Here is a 20,048-nt window from a genome sequence, read left to right as displayed (position 1 = left end):
CGCAGTGTGGCCAGTCGATTGGGGGTCGGAGCTAGGGCCCTGCGCCAGAAACAGTGATGGCAGCTCTGCACATGTGCGTTGGAGTGTGCGCACATGTGCAGTAGCTCCTGCCTCCAGCCTCTTTGTACGTGCTGCAGTGTGGGACCTATTCTTCCCCTATCCTGGGCCGAGTGGCCTGCCTTCCCAGGCTGGAAGACCACAACAAACAGGTTGGTGCGGCGAGAATTTTGATCGTGGGGGGGGGGGGGGGGGTAACTGTGTAGCCAGTAATTTTAATGAGCTTTCCTTAACCCTGTTGATGAAGTCAAGTCATTAAGTTCTGCTGGCCTTCGATGTACCGACCTGCGCTGATTTCTTAACCCTCCAAGGGTTTTCTGCGCGGCCACAAGTGGCCACGTACGCTGGCCTAAGTTAGTTTGGAGTAACTATTAGCTGTCCAAAGTGGCCTAAATGGCCAAAAAGGGCGTAGGTGGCTGGTAACGTCCCCTTTTGAAAAAAACTAAACTAAACTAAAAAAAAATCCTAACTCACTTACACACACTGGCGCAAATTGAATGTGCAAAATGTAGATATTTAAGATACTCCAGAAAAATCAAATTGCTCCAAAAAAAACGGAGCAACTCCTAGTCAATTTTGAGCCCTATATCTCTTTGCAGACTCTGTGTCCTCTTCACAACTTGCTTTCCCACCTATCTTTGTATCATCAGTAAATTTGGCTACATTACACTCGGTCCCTTCATCCAAGTCATTAATATACATGGTAAATAGTTGAGGCCCCAGCACTGATCCCTGTGGCAACCCTCTAGTTACAGTTTGCCAACCTGAAAATGACCCATTTATCCCGACTCTCTGTTTTCTGTTAGTTAGCCAATCCTCTATCTGTGCTAATATTGCCCCCCAACCCTGTGAGCTCTTGTTTTGAGCAGTAACCTTTTATGTGGCACCTTATTGAATGCCTTCTGGAAATCCAAATGCAAATACGCTACATCTACTGGTTCCCCTTTATCCATCCTGCTTGTTACATCCTCAAAGAACTCTAGCAAATGTGTCAAACATGATTTCCCTTTCATAAAACCACGCTGACTCTGCCTGACTGTACAGGTGCAACATCCCGAATCTGGAACTCCGAAAACTGGAATTGTCCAAAAAACGGACATTTTGCGCATAGCTGATAGAGTCGTCCGGAATCCCGAATTGTCCGAAAACAGGGCATTTTTTAGGCAAAACCCGAAATCTGCCATGGATTCGGTCGAGGATTCTAGATTTTATACAAGAAAATCAAATCTGAAATCTAGAATCATCGACCGAATCCGTGCCGGATCTTGTGTTTTGGCGGATTTCGGATCTCACCGCTCAAAACCCGACAGGGATTCGGTTGAGGATTCTGGATTTTAGACTCTTGATTTTCTTCGTCGATGTTAGATCTCTTAATTTCCAATGAAATACGAACTCCGATGGTAGTTTTAACTTTTTAATCTTGGCAGAGAGTAACAAGCTGCTGGCTGATTGCCAGTTCCTTTGTCTTACTGAGACACATGGTCAAAATGGCTGTATTTTATACCGGGTTCAATTTACAGAAAAGAACTCGCCTTCTTTGACCTTATTGGCTAAATCAATATTCTTTTAACGTTTTAATTGGCTCGCTACCCAAGGTCCGAAAATGTCAAGTTGATTGATGAGTTAATGCAACATGCTGAACTGCATGTAGCAGCCTTGACTTGGGGGTCTGTGAATTTTCACAGTCTGTCTAAATGAGCCTGTTTGAATACTCTATCAGTCGACTTGAAACGTTAACTCTGTTTTTCTCTCCACAGATGCAGGCTGACCCGCTGAGATTTCCAGCATTCTCTGTTTTTATTTCAGATTCCAGCATCTGCAGTATTTTGCTATTGTTTTGATTTTCTTGTATGAAATCCGGAAAAACCCCAAAACCGGAACGGATTCATTCCCGAGGATTCCGGATTTCAGACGTTGTACCTGTATTTTGATTTTAAAAATGTCCTACTGCTTCCTTTAATAATGGACTCCAGAATTTTTCCAATGCCGATGTTGGGCTAACTCGTGTGTAGTTTCCTGCTTTCTGTCTCCCTCCTTTCTTAAATTGAGACATTACATTTGCAGTTTTCCAATCCGCTGGGACCTCTCCAGAATCTAGGGAAATTTGGTTGGTTACAACCACTATCTCTGCAGTCACTTCTTTCAAGACCCTAGGATGCAGGCCTTCAGGTCCAGGGGACTTGTCCACCTTTAGTCCCATTAGTTTGCCAAGTACTTTTTCTCTAACTGTTAGTGATTGTTTTCAGTTACTCCCTTCCTATAGCGCCTTGATTATCTATTATTAGGATGCTTTTAGTGTCTTCTACAGTATATTTGTTCAAAGTCTCTGCCATTTTCCTGTTACCCATTATTAATTCCCAGTCTCATCCTCCAAGGAACCAACGTTTACTTTAGCTCCTCGCTTCCTTTTTATATACCTGTAGAAGCTCTTGCTGTCTGTTTTCATATTTCTCGTTAGTTTACCCTCATAATCTATCTACTCTCTCATTATTTTTTAGTCGTCCTTTGCTGGTTTCTAAAAATTCCCAATTCGCTGGCTTACTGCAAATCTTCACAATATTGTTTTCAATTCGATACCATCCTTAACTTCCTTAGTTAGCCACGGATGGTTCTTCCTTCTCTTAGAGTCTTTCTTTCTCACTGGAATATATCTGCTGAGAGTTATGAAATATCTCCTAAATGTTTGCCACTGCTTATCTACCGTCTTGGCCTTTAATCTATTTTCCCAGTCCACTTTAGCCAACTCTGTCTTCATACCTTTGCAATTACCTTTATTTAAGTTCAGTACACCAGTTTGAAACCCAAGTTTCTCGAATCACAAACTGAATTTGAAATTGCAACATGCTATGATCACTCTTCCCTTGCGGATCCTTTACTATGAGATCATTAATTAATCGTATCTCATTGCACATTACCAGATTTAAAATAGCTTACTCCCTGGTTGATTGCGCAACGTATTGTTCCAAGAAACTATCCCGAATACACTCCGTGAACTCTTCCTCTGGCTACCTTTGCCAATTTGATTTGTCCAATCTATATGAAGATTAAAATTGCCCATGATTATTGCAGTACCTTTCTTACAAGCCTCCATTATTTTTGATTTATACTCTGTGCTACAGTGTAGCTACTGTTTGGAGGCCTATAGACTGCTCCCACCAGTGACTTATTTCCCTTTATTATTTCTTGTCTCCACCCAAACTGATTCTACATCTTGATCTTCTGAGCCAATATCATTTCTCACTCCTGCACTGATCTCATCCTTTATTAACAGAGCTACACCACCTCCTTTTCCTTTCTGTCTATCCTTCTGAAATGTCAAATACCCCTGAATATTCAGTTCCCAGCCTTTGGTCACCTTGCAACCATGTCTCTGTAATGGCTATCAGATCATACCCATTTATTTCTATTTGTGCCATCAACTCATCTATCTTGTTACACGCATTCAGATAAAGTGCTTTAATTTTGTCTCTTTACCATTGTTCCCTACTCTGAACCCACTTTCCTATGCACTCTTTATGTTTATACGCTCTGTCCCTTCCTGTCACACTCTGGTTATCGTTACCCCTATCCCTACCCTGCACTTTTGCCTTCTCCTTTCTCTTTGTTATTAAGTTTCCGCTCACCTGAACCTCGCCCCCCCCCCTCCCCCCTCTATTCTTTAGTTTAAAGCCCTGTCTACAGCCCTATTTATTCGATTTGCCAGGATACTGGTCCCAGCATCGTTCAAGTGAAGTCTGTCCCCATGGATCAGCTCCCGCTTTCCCCAGTACTGGTGCCAGTGCTTCTTGAATCGAAACCCATTTCTCCCACACCAATCTTTGAGCCACGCATTCGTGTCTCTGATCTTATTTACCCTATGCAAATTTGCTCGTGGCTCGGGTAGTAATCCAGAGATTATTACCTTTGTGGTTCTGCTTTTTAATTTAGCCCCTAGCTGCTCATACTCTCTCAGCCAGACCTCCTTTTTTGTCCTACCTATGTTGTTGGTACCCACGTGGACCACGACAACTGGATCATTCCCCCCTCACTCCAAGTTCCTCTCCAGCCCAGTGGAGATGTCCTTAACCCTGGCAGGCAGCACAGCCTTCAGGACTCGTGCTCTTGGCTGCAGAGAACAGTATCTATCCCCCTAACCATACCGTCCTCTACCACTACTACATTTCTTTTTACTCCCCCCAACTTGAATGGCCCCCTGTACCACGGTGCTGTGGTCAGCTTGCTCATGCTCCCTGTGGTCCCTGCTCTCATCCACACACGAGTAGGAACTCATACCTGTTGGACAAATTAAGGGCTGAGGCTCCTCCAATGCGATCTTCTGGATCCCCATACCTGCCTCACTCGTACTCACGCCCTCCTGTCCCTGACCACGGACCAAATTTGAACTATTTAACTTAAGGGGTGTGACTGCTTGCTGGAACACAGCATCCAGGTAACTCTTCCCCCTTCCTGATTTATTGCAGTTTCTGAAGCTCGGATTCATGCTCATCAACTCTGAACTGAAGTTTCTCGAGCAGTTAACACTTAACTGCAGATGTGGTTACCGTGGATCACCCTGATGTCCACTAGCTCCCACATGATGCAGCTGCAACACATCGCCCCCCTGCCATCTCTAATGTATTTTATTTAGCAAATTAGGTTTTCAAGTTTTGACATTTTAATTATATATAATTTTAATCTCTAATCACGGCTCTTACTTTAAACCAATGCCCAAGTTTAGAAAAAAGTGAAATACTCACCACTTACCTGCTTTTCTGTGATGTCACACTTGGATTTTATTTTTGTTCCCCTCATAGGTCCATTCGCGCTGGTCGCCGCTCCTTTTGTAGTGTCGCGGCTTCTCCCACTCTCGCGCTGGTCGCCGCTCCTTTTGTAGTGTCCTCACTTTTCCCGCTCTCGCGCTGGTCGCCGCTCCTTTTGTAGTGTCCCGGCTTCTCCCGCTCTCGCGCTGGTCGCCGCTCCTTTTGTAGTGTCCTCATTTTTCCCGCTCTCGCGCTGGTCGGCGCTCCTTTTGTAGTGTCCCGGCTTCTCCCGCTCTCGCGCTGGTCGCCGCTCCTTTTGTAGTGTCCTCATTTTTCCCGCTCTCGCGCTGGTCGGCGCTCCTTTTGTAGTGTCGCGGCTTCTCCCGCTCTCGCGCTGGTCGCCGCTCCTTTTGTAGTGTCCTCACTTTTCCCGCTCTCGCGCTGGTCGCCGCTCCTTTTGTAGTGTTCCGGCTTTTCCTGCTCTCGTGCTGGTCGCCGCTCCTTTTGTAGTGTCCCGGTTTCTCCCGCTCGCGCTGGTCTCAGCTCCTTTTGTAGTGTCCCGGCTTCTCCTGCTCTCGCGTTGGTCGGCGCTCCTTTTGTAGTGTCCCGGCTTTTCCCTCTCTCGCGCTGGTCGGCGCTCCTTTTGTAGTGTCCCGGCTTTTCCCACTCTCGCGCTGGTCGGCGCTCCTTTTGTAGTGTCCCGGCTTTTCCCACTCTCGCGCTGGTCGGCGCTCCTTTTGTAGTGTCTTGGCTTTTCCCACTCTCGCGCTGGTCGGCGCTCCTTTTGTAGTGTCCCAGCTTTTCCCACTCTCGCGCTGGTCGGCGCTCCTTTTGTAGTGTCCCGGCTTTTCCCACTCTCGCGCTGGTCGGCGCTCCTTTTGTAGTGTCCCAGCTTTTCCTGGTCGGCGCTCCTCTTGTAGTGTCCCGGCTTTTCCTGCTCTCGTGCTGGTCGGCACTCCTTTTGTAGTGTCCCGGCTTTTCCTGCTCTCATGCTGGTCGCCGCTCCTTTTGTAGTGTCCCGGCTTTTCCCACTCTCGCGCTGGTCGGCGCTCCTATTCTAGTGCCCCGGCTTTTCCTGCTCGCGCGCTGGTCGGCGCTCCTTTTGTAGTGTCCCGGCTTTTCCTGCTCTCGTGCTGGTCGGCACTCCTTTTGTAGTGTCCCGGCTTTTCCTGCTCTCATGCTGGTCGCCGCTCCTTTTGTAGTGTCCCGGCTTTTCCCACTCTCGCGCTGGTCGGCGCTCCTATTCTAGTGCCCCGGCTTTTCCTGCTCTCGTGCTGGTCGGCACTCCTTTTGTAGTGTCCCGGCTTTTCCTGCTCTCATGCTGGTCGCCGCTCCTTTTGTAGTGTCCCGGCTTTTCCCACTCTCGCGCTGGTCGGCGCTCCTATTCTAGTGCCCCGGCTTTTCCTGCTCTCGTGCTGGTCGGCACTCCTTTTGTAGTGTCCCGGCTTTTCCTGCTCTCATGCTGGTCGCCGCTCCTTTTGTAGTGTCCCGGCTTTTCCCACTCTCGCGCTGGTCGGCGCTCCTATTCTAGTGCCCCGGCTTTTCCTGCTCGCGCGCTGGTCGGCGCTCCTTTTGTAGTGTCCCGGCTTTTCCCACTCTCGTGCTGGTCGGCGCTCCTATTCTAGTGCCCCGGCTTTTCCTGCTCGCGCGCTGGTCGGCGCTCTTTTTCTAGTGCCCTGGCTTAGTTATAGACTGAAATATAACACATTAGGAACATGAAAGTTCACATTTTAGTAACATTTTTATCATTAAAAGTATTTAGGTTGTGCAACAGGAAAGATTTTATTTTGAGTAATGAATAATTCTAATATCTAGTAATGTGAGAATCTCTAATACACTAGATCTTTTCTTTTCTTTGCAGGTATCAAAGAAAGTAGCAGATTTAATCCTTGAAAAGCAAGCTGCATATGTGAAGGTAACCACAAGATAACCAGTGAATAATTATTTTTAATCAACCCAAAATTTGGTTGAGGGGAAAATTAACTTGTATGGAAATGACTCGAATCAAATGATTCATTCATATATTGTTGCTTAGAAACCAGCATTTTCACTGGCTCTGGGACATTTTATGTAAAATTTCAGTACATGGGAGGTAAGTCATGTTGCACGCAAGGTTAGAAATTTGTTGCAGAATTTTCTTCAGTCCAGCTGCATTGAAGTGGGGAAGCTAAGCTTCTTTTCACAAAGGGAATGGATGGCATCCTTGGACTGAACTTCAACAATGTTTAGCAGCTGATTTCAGAGCCTTGTTGGAATATTCAGGAACAGATCAAAGACCGATTACAACCTGGGGTAAAAGTTTGATATAATTATCTTTCAAAAAGCCCATTTATTACTAATCGAAGTTGAATTGAGTTTGTAAATAACTTCAGCTCATCTAAGCCAAGCTGGGAATAGGAACACGACAGTTGGCTTCAGCTCATCGCAGTTCCTATTCCTGATTATTATCTACTGATGCTTCAGCTAATAAGATGCACTTATGTGGTCATCGGCTGAAGACAAGATTTATCTAGGCTGTAATATAGCTGACTAGCCTACTGTCAGTGAAAAATGGTTGCTTGGGTGAGTTGTAGGAACTCTCAGAACTGTACCTCAGCATGAGTCACCACCCTCAGGAGAGGGAAAGCAGAACATTTGCAGAAGGAATTCACATTTCTGATTGTATTATTGCTTTCCCTCCTGTCATTCCTTGACCTTCTCCCGAAGGCACTGACTCTTTGCTAAGGTAAGGTACTCTGGTAGTATTCATTCTCTGGCACTTCCCCAAATGGCCATTAAAAGAATCCTGCTTGTTTGTGATGTCCCCTATAAATCAACAGCTTGCAAACACTTGCTGTGAACCTTGACAGTGGGTGTTGGCAAACGATTCAATTGTAACTGACATCCCAAACAAGCGTGATTCTTTCTTCACTAGAAGTCTATACATGCACTTCTAGCAGGGGTAACTGGATAGGTATCCGAAGTAGGCATTTATTTCTCCTCTCTCTTAACTCGGAAACATTTGAACTAATTGTAGTGATTCTGTTGCAGGCTCAGTTCAGATCAGCAGGCTTCGTATATATCACAGAGTGGACTTGGATCATTAATGGTCACTATGGCTTAACTTAGTGGATTAACCTAATCAGCCATCAGGGAGTCGAATCAGCACTATTAAAATGCATCAAAATTGAAATGCTTAGCTTGTAATTTCCACCACCATTTCCCTAAATATTGAAAAAAATGCAACATGCTGCTATTAATCCACCTGCAGTTAAAATCTGGGCCTATGACATTCTGGGTGAAATCGGTCTTTGGCGGTGGTGCAAAATGAGTGCTAGTGAATCATCAGCCCCTTTTACACTTAGTCTGATCTTTGTCCTATCTTGCAATCTACTTTAAAGTAATCTAGATTTATCTTTTCCACACACAACTATCTTAAACCTCGATGTATACAAGACATTTATATGATCAATGTTTTGGCAGTGTAGTTCAATATTCTATTGGGCTTGTTGATGAGTTGCAATTATTGAAATTATTCAACTAAGTATTCTGTTCTTGTGCCATGATTGAAGTAATCCTTTCTGCACTGCCTCTGGGAACATCTTCATAAAAACTTGTTGGTTTCTTTTTCAACCTCCACAACTTCTGTTTCTTTCTGTTCACCATTGCCTGCTTTACATTTCTTTTATTTCCATTCCTTCAGGCAGTCCTCTTGCATTATTAATTTCCTTCTAGGCTGGCCTACTCTGCTGAATACAGGCACCCATTGTACTTCTCCCCTACTGAATACTAGTTTGCACTGCATTTCTACCCTGCTCGCTGCACTTCACTTCTACTTTCGGTTTTTACTATGCTTTTTTACTGCATCACAGTGGGAAATAAAGGCAGGTGTCGATGGGGATGTTGAACGTTTTCACACTCGCAGTGACACACTCTCGCGCGCGCGCACTCGCAGTGACACGCTCGCTCGCGTGCGCAGTTGCAGTGACACACTTAGCTTTGAACTTTTCCCCTGTGAACACACTGGTGTTCCACCAGGTTATCATAGGCAGTCCCTCGAAACTTGTTTCTACTCTCAAAGTGAGTTCTCAGGTCCAATATGGGAATTACAGTCTCTGCCACAGGTGGGGCAGATAGTCGTTGAAGGAAAGGGTGGGTGGGGAGTCTGGTTTGCCGCACGCTCCTTCCACTGCCTGCGCTTGTTTTCTGCATGCTCTCGGTGACGAGACTCGAGGTGCTCAGCGCCCTCCTGGATGCTCTTCCTCCACTTAGGGTGGTCTTGGCCAGGGATTCCCAGGTGTCGGTGGGGATGTTGCACTTTATTAAGCAGGCTTGATATCTGGTCCAACACCGCCTCCAGTGTGCCAGCATAGCCTTCGGTCGCCTGAGGAAGAGAGTGTTCGAAGATCAAGCCCTCAAATCTGGCACCAAACTTGTGGTCTACAGGGCTACAGCGCTCCTGTATGGCTCAGAGACATGGACCATATACAGTAGACACCTCACATACCACCAACGATGCCCCCACTAGATCCCACAAATCCCCTGGGAGGATAGACGCACCAACGTCAGTGTTCTTGATCAGGCTAGCATCGAAGCACCAGGTTAGCAGACTGAGTCAATCATTTGGTATACATGGGGCAGATGAACAGCCTCTCCCTTGTGTGACTGCGTTGGTGTGTCTGCTGTTAGAACGAGTGCCTAAACCTTTTCCCACATTGAGGGCACGTGAACGGCCTCTCCCCAGTGTGACCGCGCCAATGGGTTACCATTTACGAGCAGGAAATCATTAAGAGGAGTTAAACCATTAAATGATGCTGATAGTAGGCAGTCAAATTTGGTTGCGGCCAGTGTCCAAATGAGACTCAGACCTGGGCATTGGATGGCGGTGATGTTAAAGGAACCAGGCATTGATCGAGGCACAATTGCACCATTACTCATGATGCTGCATCCAGAAGGAGCAGCTGCAGGTAGCTTGCTCCATTTCATTTCGTGTCAGCCGTGGCTTAGTGGGTAGCACCCTCACGTCTAAGTCAGGAAGGTTGTGGATTCAAGTCCCACTACAGGGACTTGAGCACATAAATCTAGGCTGACACTCCAGTGCAGTGTTGAGGGAGCGCTGCACTGTCTTGAGGTGCCGTCTTTCAGATGAGACATTAAACTGAGGCGCCGTCTGCTCTCAGTTGGACGTAAAAGATCCCATAGCACTATTTTGGAGAAGAGCAGTGGAGTTATCCCCGGTATCCTAGCCAAAATTTATCCCTCAAACAAAACGTTAAAAAAACATTATCTGGTCATTATCACATTGCTGTTTGTGGGAGCTTGCTTGTGCGCAAATTGCTACATTACAACAGTAACGACACTCAAAAAGTACTTTGTTGGCTGTACTAGCCAGTCCACTCCTCGCTGGAAAATCTCTGTTCCTCTGTTGGTCAAGATGTGCTACAGTCGATAGGGGTGGGGAAGGTGAGAGATGGGGGCGACCCATGTCTGCCCCCCCCCCTTCTCCCCTGTGTCTGGGCCCCCTCGCCCCGTGTGTCTGGCACCCCCATCCTCCGTGTCCGGCCCCCCCCCGCCCCCTAGCTCCTGTCGTGTCTCACCCCTCCCCAGCTCCAAACAAGGCGGCTGTCCGGTCCCGACCCGGAAGCTGGATTGCGCGTTTCTTTTGTGCACATGCGCAAATCTATTCACTCCAGTCGCAGGGTGTGACGTAGTTGGATCCAACGACCCGGAAGCGTTCTGCGCAGAAGAGCACTACGCAGCATTTAGTCGTTGTCTCCTATCAATCCGTTTTGATTATGCAAGAGTAATGAGAAGAATTTTTTTTTGTTTAAAGTGTTTTGTCTTTACCAATCAAGAGGAAATTCTAATATTCCATTTTGTCAGTTAATGTGTTTACTCTTTTGAAGGTGCTAAAGACCTGTAATGTACCTAATTGTGATTTAAGGGTTACATTCACCACCCCATCAATTACTAATGATATCATTAGTTAGTTGGGACTAGTATAAATATTAAGGTTTTATTTTAATACAAAGAAACAATCTTTTCAAATTGTTTTGATGCAAAATGAAAAGCCATGTTTTCTATTTCAACACCACACAGCTAATTGCAAGTATGGTGTCGCTGCTGCTGCTGTAAAACACCTGGATATGGTAGTTATAGCTGTACTGAGAAAGTTCTGATAGATTTTAATACACTGTGATTGATATGGGATTGTATTCTAATACAGTGTAACAACATTGGTTTAAGGGTTGGAGAATATCTAAACACCTGTGCTTTAACATTAGACTCTTGAACGCTTAATACGTTTAAAATTCCTTAGTATGCTATTTTAACAGATATATTGATATTAGAAGAGCGTAATTTCAATGCTTTGCATAGATATTGAATACTTTTTAAACTTTATCTAAAAGTTATTCTGTGACATGGCTCAAAGGTGGTAATATTGTACAGAAAGGCTAATGAGATGGTAGAAATGTGAAACGTTTTACATAATGTAACATATTGAGAGAATATAGTTGTTATCCAGTATAAACTTAATATACATTTGTTAGCATGCCTGCATATGTGTTCTCAAAGTTAACACCTAAAAGGAAAGGATGCTGCTTTAAAAAATCAAAATCTTTGAAATAAATGTTCCTTTTTAAAAATGTGTTTCTTGCAGGAGCTTGAAAGAGTTACATCATTACAGACCAATCTTCAATTGGCAGCTGTCATATGTACAAATGCCAGAAGGTAAGAGATGTTAGTTTCCCAAATGCCCTTTGTTTGCGAAGAGTTCTATAGTAGCTCTTGAGCAGTGTCAATCATGCTTTTTGCTATCTATTCACATAACTAGTTGTACTGACAGACTGCTGTGGATGCCAGCTTAATTTAAGAGTATATTGCCAAAGTGCAACTTTTATGCGTTACAAGAAAGTGTATTATGCAGAAGCATTTTATTATGAAAGATGCATGAAATGAATTCCAATAATAGAAATTTCTGAGCCAAGGCTGAAACATCACAGCTGAGGATGAAGTTGAAAAAAGATCGAAGTCTGAGTGGACTTATTGTTCAAAATGGCCAACAAATGCAGAACAGCAATCAACAAAACCAATACAATGTTGAACTACACAACCAAAACAGTAGTAAACAATTGCTATTTTATATATTTATTCATGTAAAATTGAACTGGAAGCCTATTATTTAGTGAAAGACAAATGTACATACTACACAAAGGAAAATAGGCAATATTTACTGCATGAATGCTGTGTAAGTAACTAAGAAGAAAAATAACTTGCATTTATATGATTGCTTTTGTGACCAAGATGTCCGAAAGCGCTTCACAGCCAATAAAATACGTTCAAAGTGTAGTCACCGTAATTCAGGAAAATGCAGCAGCTAATTCTCATAGTAAGACCCCACAAAGAGCAACAATCTGATGATCAGTTTCAGTGATGTTGGTTGGGGTAATATTGGCCAGGGCATCTGAATTCACCACCTCTTCTTCAAATAGTGCTATGAGATCTTTTAAGTTCCCTTGAGAGAGCAGTTGGGGCTGAAGTTTAATGTTGCATCTGCAAGGTAACACCTCTGACAGTGTATCAGAGCCTCAGTACTGAAATGAAGTGTCGGCTCATATTACGTGCTCCAGTCTCTGCTGTGGGGCTTGAACACTGAGTCCTAACCGGTGATTGATCAAGGTTTTGGGTAACCACCTGGCTTTTGTACTCTCTTCCTTTATTAATAAAGCCAAGGATTAAATATGCTTTTGAAAACAGCCTTCTCTCATTATCCTGCCACCTTCAATGATTTGTGCACATACAGTCCAGGTCTCTGTTCCTGCACCCCCATTAAAATTGTACCATTTACTTCATATTGCCTCTTATTATTCCGACCAAAATGTATCACTTCACACTTCTTTGCATTAAATTTCATCTAGCATTTATCTGCCCATTTTACCAGTCTATGTCCTCCTGAAGTCTATTACTATCTGTAATGTATTTGCTTCATGGGTTCATTGCTTAAGAATTCATAGCAACACATTGTTAAAACTTTGCTTAATAGCAATCACACTATACATTACCAGCTCATCTACCAGGCTCATAACCACCACCTCATTGTGGATCCCTTGACCCAACTGGCTGGGGTTTTATTGTCTTGTGAACATCACATGACTGGCTTAGCTACTCACAACTCAACAGCTCGACAAACCTGTGAGCATACTCAAACATGCATACATTATGTATTAAGGGGGGTCATAGTCTCAAGATATGGGGTAGGAAATTTAGGAGTGAGATGAGGAGAAATGTTTTCATTCAGAGGGTGGGGAGGCTGTGGAGGCTAAGTTACTGAATATATTTAAGAGGGTGATAGATTTCTGGAAACAAAGGGCATCAAAGGGTATGGGGAAAAAGCAGGAATATGATATTGAGATAGAGGATCAGCCATGATCATATTGAATGGCGGTGCAGAGTCGAAGGGCCAAATGGCCTACTACTGCTCCTATTTTCTTTTACACTATCGTCCTCATTATTCAGTACATTTCCAAGTTTTGTATCATCTTCAGACTTCGAAATTATGCCCTACATACCCAAGTCCAGGTCATTAATATATATCAAAAAGGACTGTGGTCCTACTACTGACCCCTGGGCAACATAGAATCATAAACACCATTGTATGCCTCCCTCTAGTTGAAAAACAACTGTTCACCACTACTTTTGGCTTTCTGTCCCTAGTCAATTTTGTATCCATGCTGCCACTGACCCTTTAATCCCATGGGCTTTAATTTTGCTGACAAATCAATTATGTAGTACTTTGTCATAAAAGGAGCAGAAGTGCGGCGGCCTGGCAGCAGCGTGGAGGCCCCGACCTGCGTGAGAACACCAGCAGCAGGTCGGGGCCATAAAAGGAGCGGAGGTGCGGTGGCCCGGGAGCAGCGTTGAGGCACACCACTTCCGGGAGCAGCGTGAGCTGGTGCACGAGGGCGATGGCAGCGAAGAATGATGTCATCAAGGTCCAGGTCGGTGATTGGAGCGTGGGCAGATACAGCAGGAGTGGCGAGAGACTGTGGAGGGATGTGATCGGGGTCCAGGAGAGGTGTGAGTTCGGGGCCAGGGGCCCAGGGACAGCATAGGCCAGCCCACACTGCGATATGTGTGCGCACTAGGTCCGGCAGCAGAACAGGTCTCCAGTCGTCTTGGATAACCCTTGCCACTGGATCAAGACCTAGCTCTGTCAAGCCCGTGTGGAGGCTGGTGTGCAACATCTACCACACGTTAAAAAAAATCCATGCAGAGGCATCTTCCACCCTTGAGGATGTAGTTCGGGTCCTTCATTGAAACACCTGTGAACTCATCCTTTTTTGGCGTGGAAGCAAGTCATCCTTATTTCAAGGGACTGCCCATGATGATGACTTTGAAAGTCCATATATACAATATAAATATTCTGTTACTTCCATCAAAGAACTTGATTAAGTTAGCCAAACACAATTTGCCTTTGACAAATCCATGCTGGCTTTCATTTATTACCCAATACTTTTCCAAATGCCAGTTAATTTTGTCCTGGATAATTATTTCTAAAAGATTTCCCCATCACTGATAGGCTAACTGGCTTCTAGTTGCTGGGTTTATCCCTCTTCCCTTTCTTTAAACAGAGGTGTAACATTTGCAGTCATCTGGCAATCTCCCCCACCCCCGCTACCTCTACCTCCCCCCACCCCCCTACCTCCCCTATCCCCCGATCCAACAAGAATTGGAAGATTATGGCCTAGCCTCTTAATTTCCATCCTTGCTTCCTTCAGCAACCTGGGATACCTCCCATCCAGACGGGGTGACTTTTTTACTTTTGAGGACTGCCAACTTTAAGTACTTCCTCCTTACTCTATTTTTATCCTAGCCAATATTGCTACTGCCGCCTCCTTTACTGCTACATTGTCAGCATGCCCTTCTCTAGTGAAGACAGATGCAAAGTACTGATTTAGTACCTCAGCCATGCTCTCTGCCTCCACAAGATTCTCTCTTTTGGTCCCTAATTGGCCCCATCCTTCATTTGGGAACAGGAGTGGGCCATTTAGCCCTTCAAGCCTGTTCCACCATGGTTGATCTGTGACCTGTCGACAAATACTTGTCTTTGTCCATATCCCTTAATACCTTTGGTTAACAAAAATCTATTAATCTCAGATTTAAAATTAACAATTGGCGTTGCATCAGTTGCCGTTTGTGGAAGAGGGTTTCAAACTTCTACCACCATTAACATGTAGAAGTGTTTCCTAACTTCACTCCTGAAAGGCTTGACTCTAACTTTTAGACTATGTCCCCGAGGCCTCGACTCCCCAACCAGCAGAAATAGTTTATCTCTATCCATCAGTTCTCTTTAATATCTTGAAAACTTTGACCAAATCGCCCCTTAACCTTCTACATTCCAAGAAATCGAACCCTAGTTTGTGTAATCTCTCCTCATAACTTAACCCTTGGAGTCCAGGTATTGTTCTGGTAAATCTATGCTGCACCCCCTCCAAGGCCAAAAGATCCATCCTAAGGTGTGGTGCCCGGAACTGCTCACAGTACTCCAGGTGTGGTCTAACCAGGGCTTTGAATAGCTGTAGCACAACTTCTACCCCCGTCTGTTCTAGTTCTCTAGATATAAAGGCCAGCATTCCATTAGCCTTTTGGATTATTTTCTATACATTTTCATGATTTATGTAAATGGGCACCCAAGTCTCTGGACCTCCACAGTCCAAACTAACAATTGACATTGAGAAATGAGGAGATAGCCTTGAAGATATTACGATAGGTTTACAAAACATTGCATCCATAGTTTATGCCTTTGTGCCAAGTAGGGAAACTATGGGCTCAAGTTTCGGCCTGAGTTGCTCCTATTTTTTTGGAGCATCTTAGAAATTGCAATTCTCGGCATTTAGTTTGCTCCAGTTCTAGTGAGCTAGAATAGTTTCATTGTAGAACAGATTTTTTTTTCAAAAGGGGCATGTCCAGCCACTTACGCCTGTTTTGCAAGTTTAGGCAGCGAAAACTTAGAATGGAGTAAGTGTCGATTTTTGTACGCTCAGAAAAACCTTGCCTACACACAAATCAGGTGTAGAAAACACGAGATTGGGGGGGGGGGGGCGGCGGGTGGAGGGAAGGGGGGGTTTACAAACATTAAGCACTTCACTTTTACAAATAAAGAGCAATCATCAATCATCAATAATAAATAAATAAATAAATCAAGCGATAAAATAAAAAAAATATAATAAAAAAATCAACTAATAAAAAATTAAGTTTCCACTCACTGCAGCACTGGGAGCCCTCCAACAGTGTGCTGGGATGGGGTCCCCCCCAGTATCTGTGTGTGTGTCTCTCTCTCTCTCTCTGTCTCTCTCCCTCTGTCTCCCCCCTCTGTCTCTCTCCCCCCTCTGTCTCTCTTCCCCCCTCTGTCTCTCTTCCCCCCTCTGTCTCTCTTCCCCCCCCCTCTGCCTCTCTTCCCCCCCTCTGCCTCTCTTCCCCCCCCTCTGCCTCTCTTCCCCCCCCTCTGCCTCTCTTCCCCCCCCTCTGCCTCTCTTCCCCCCCCCTCTGCCTCTCTTCCCCCCCCCTCTGCCTCTCTTCCCCCCCCCTCTGCCTCTCTTCCCCCCCCCTCTGCCTCTCTTCCCCCCCCCCTCTGCCTCTCTTCCCTCCCCTCTGCCTCTCTTCCCCCCCCTCTGCCTCTCTTCCCCCCCCTCTGCCTCTCTTCCCCCCCCTCTGCCTCTCCGTCAGTGCAGGAGGGAGGGGGAAGGGGAGAGGGAGGCTGAACGGGCCGCGCCGAAGACTTCGGGTGGGGCGGGCGGGCCCCGCCGAGGACATAGAAGCCGTCGGGCGGGGCCGCCCCCAGCAAGATGCCGGGCTGGCCTTGCCGACGATGCAGATGCCGAGCCGCCAAAGACTTCAGGCGGGGCCCGCCGCCGCCACGTGGGGGGGAGCGGGAGCTAAACGGGAGGGAGGGAGGGTGGGGAGCGGGAGCTAAATGGGTGGGTGGGTGGGGAAGTGGGAGCTAAATGTGGGGGGGGGGCGGGAAAGCAGGAGCTAAAAGGGCGAGGGGGGAAAGCGGGAGCTAAACGGGAGGGAGGGGAACGGGAGTTAAACCAGCGGGGGGGGGGGGGGGCGTGTGGCGAGAGAGTAGAGTGGGAGCTAAATGGGAGGGAGGGGGCAGCGGGAGTTAAACAGGGTGGGGGGAGTGGTAGCTAAACAGGAGGGAAGGGGGCCCGAGTCAGATCTTCGCCCTGGCAGCCCATTTGGCCAGGGCTCGGGGCGGCGTGCTTCGGGCCCCTCCCACACAGCCTCGGGGGCCTGGATCTACTGCACATGCGTGCACACTCTAGCGCGCATGTGTACAGGTCCCGGCGCTGAAGCTCCGCCCTCCACGCGTTCTGCTGCATTGTGCCAAGGGCCTGGATCGACCAGACGGAGGGGAGAATACCAAGGTAAATAATAGGCGCCATTTCTGTTTTAAAAAAAAAGTCGGCGCACCACACGGAGATGTGCCGTTCTAACCCTGGGGGAAAACTTGTGCCCATTGTTCCCAAATTGTAGCATATGTGACCTATGGAATTCCATTGTATGAAACTAAGTGGTGCTTAAGAGCAGAGCCCACCTATGCCATCTATTCACAGCAGAAATACAATATTTTATTGTTTAGTTTTATCCATACTTTTAAGTGTAATTGAAGATTCTTTCAACATTCATTCTTTTTTAGGAATAATCCAGCATATTATTACACAATCTTGTTCTGCACAATCTGTTCTGTGATCATGGTAACATTTTGACACTGATTTTAAAAAAAGGAAGTTACAACTAAGCTAGGGGAAATCTGTGGATCAACTGGATTTTTAGTTCACATTTACTTAGCATAAACATTCACTAATCACTTTCATTTAGTTGCTTTAATTACACTTTAGCAGTCTCTTGTGTGCAAAAGAGTTTGTATTTTAGTGGGAAGAGGGAATGTAATTTTTTAAATATAGAGGAAAGTAGAATGCCGAATGAAGAAAGGTGGGAAATTCTTCCACATTTGTATGCGAATCTGCATAGAGCTTACTCTCCATATATAAAGCCGTGGACTAAGTAATGTCTGTGATTGTCATGGGTGGGAGGCTGATGAGACACTGTTGATAGACTCCAAAGATGGCTGTTGAACACAAATCTGCTGGATTAAATAGATAGATAGAAACTGGTGTGCAGAAATGTACAATACGAGGATTACCCTGTCGGTTCAAATGTGGAGTGCTGCAACGAGGAACTTCAACAGTGGAAGGTCAACAAGCTAATTGACCCAATTTTCAGGACTGCATATATACAGATTTCACACTTCATTCATAATGTGGCGAGAAGTTTGCCTTTTTTGATGCGCAAGTGATTTCAGTGCAGTGTAATGAGGATTTCCCAAACCCGATCTGCTGTGATGTCAACAAGCTGTCTTAAATAACCAATCACATTGCAGAATTATCACAGACAAGGAAGCAGGAAATGAGAACTTGCTTTTATCCCAACTTTTAAAAAATGTTAGAGCAAAACAAACATTGGGGCTCTCTCATAAGGTAGATGCTGAAATATAATGAACAAACTTGAAAAAAATAGATTTGTTTTAAAGGGCTCAATTTTCCCCCGTGATTTGCAGCGTTTTTTTTGGCGCGCGCCACTTTTTTTGGCGTAAGTTTAAAAAATTAAAGTTCCCCCAATGAATGTGCGCCCGTGAAACTCAGTTAGTTACGATTTTTTAAAGGTTTTTTTTTGCATCGTAACCTGATGTCTCTGCTAGTTTTTCTCAATTATGTAAGTTTGCCACCCAAAAAGCTTTCTCCTTGGTCGGCGTATGTGACCACTCCAGAAAAACCACCTGGTGAGTTAAGGAAAAGAAGCGCGCATTGAAAAATTGGCACAGAAAGACGTCATTGCTTTTCAGCGAAGTTTGGGAGGGAGTGAAGAACACTTAAATATGCATAATAAAAATTAAATTTTTTTACCTTAAAACACAGTAAATGGAAGTTTGATGGAATTCTGCAAGTTTTCATTTTTTTTAAACTGATGCCACCACCGAACATCTGCAAACAGGGCTCGAAGGTCGGAGCGTCAGCCAGCGGAATCTGATACTCGCCCAGACACACTGGCTCGGAGCTCGGCTTCAAGAAGCCCGAGGGGGGTTGGGGGGGCTGTGGAAGGCATCAGAAGCCGGCACGACCCATCAAATCAAGCCCGGGTGGGTGGGGGATTGTGGAAGGTATATGGAAGTATGAGAAGCCCACACTACGCATCAAATCAAGCCTGGGTGGGTGGGGGATTATGGAAGGCATCAGAAGCCTGCACTACGCGTCAAATGTAGCCCGGTGGGGGGGGGTTCCCCGATCACTGCGCCTGCTCAGAGCTGGGTGTATTTCATGCAGACCTTGTGGGAAGAGAGAACAAAGAACCATGTAGTGCCTGTCTGCTGTTTTGAGCTTGCAAAGGTAAAATTTAATCCTGGGGGCAATACTGACAATGCCATACCTTGTGCAAGCCTTCTGCATGATGGTGCTGCGGAGGAGACAATTGATTCAACGTCATCACATGAGGAACCTCCGAGCACGTAGGGTGATGGGCAGGAGGCCTTCATCATAGGCAGTCCCTCGAGATCGAGGAAGACTTGCTTCCACTCTAAAAATGAATTATTAAAAGACTGAACAGTCCAATACGGGAATTACAGTCACTGTCACAGGTGGGACAGACAGTCTTTGAAGGAGAGGGTGAGTGGGGACTGGTTTGCCGCACGCTCCTTTCGCTGCCTGCACTTAGTTTCTGCATGCTCTTGGCGATGAGACTCGAGGTGCTCAGGGCCCTCCCAGATGCACTTCCTTTACTTAGGGCAGTTTTGGGCCAGGGACTCCCAGATGTTGGTGGGGATATTGCATTTTATCAAGGAGGCTTTGAGGGTGTCCTTGAAATGTTTTCTCTGCCCACCTTGGGCTCGCTTGCTGTGTAGGATTTCCGAGTAGAGCGCTTGCTTTGGGAGTCTTGTGTCAGGCATGCGAACAATGTGGCCCGCCCAGCGGAGCTGGTTGAGTGTGGTCAATGCTTCGTTGCTGGGGATGTTAGCCTGGTCGAGGACGCTAACGTTGGTGCGTCTGTCCTCCCAGGGGATTTGCAGGATCTTGCGGAGACATCGTTGGTGGTACTTCTCTAGTGATTTGAGGCGTCTACTGTATATGGTCCACGTCTCTGAGCCACCTTGGGTATATTGAGACAGGCGTTTGTACCTGCACCTGAGTGATGCAGACTGTGTCAGAAGGCTGC

At 45.8% G+C, this 20,048-nt stretch overlaps 1 protein-coding gene across 1 annotated transcript in view; it reads left to right on the top strand.

The window, feature by feature from the left end:
* The window catches only part of vps50 (VPS50 EARP/GARPII complex subunit), a 351,039-nt gene that overhangs the window by 74,344 nt on the left and 256,647 nt on the right, over window positions 1-20,048 (top strand). The window contains exons 5-6 of the mRNA XM_070881083.1: window positions 6,658-6,711; window positions 11,437-11,507. Coding sequence (XP_070737184.1) covers window positions 6,658-6,711; window positions 11,437-11,507 — 125 coding nt within the window. The remainder of the gene's footprint in view (window positions 1-6,657; window positions 6,712-11,436; window positions 11,508-20,048) is intronic.

This window comes from Pristiophorus japonicus, chromosome 5, assembly GCF_044704955.1.
Source record: "Pristiophorus japonicus isolate sPriJap1 chromosome 5, sPriJap1.hap1, whole genome shotgun sequence".
NCBI classification, from domain to species: domain Eukaryota; kingdom Metazoa; phylum Chordata; class Chondrichthyes; family Pristiophoridae; genus Pristiophorus; species Pristiophorus japonicus.
This window is presented reverse-complemented; position numbering and strand designations above follow the sequence as displayed.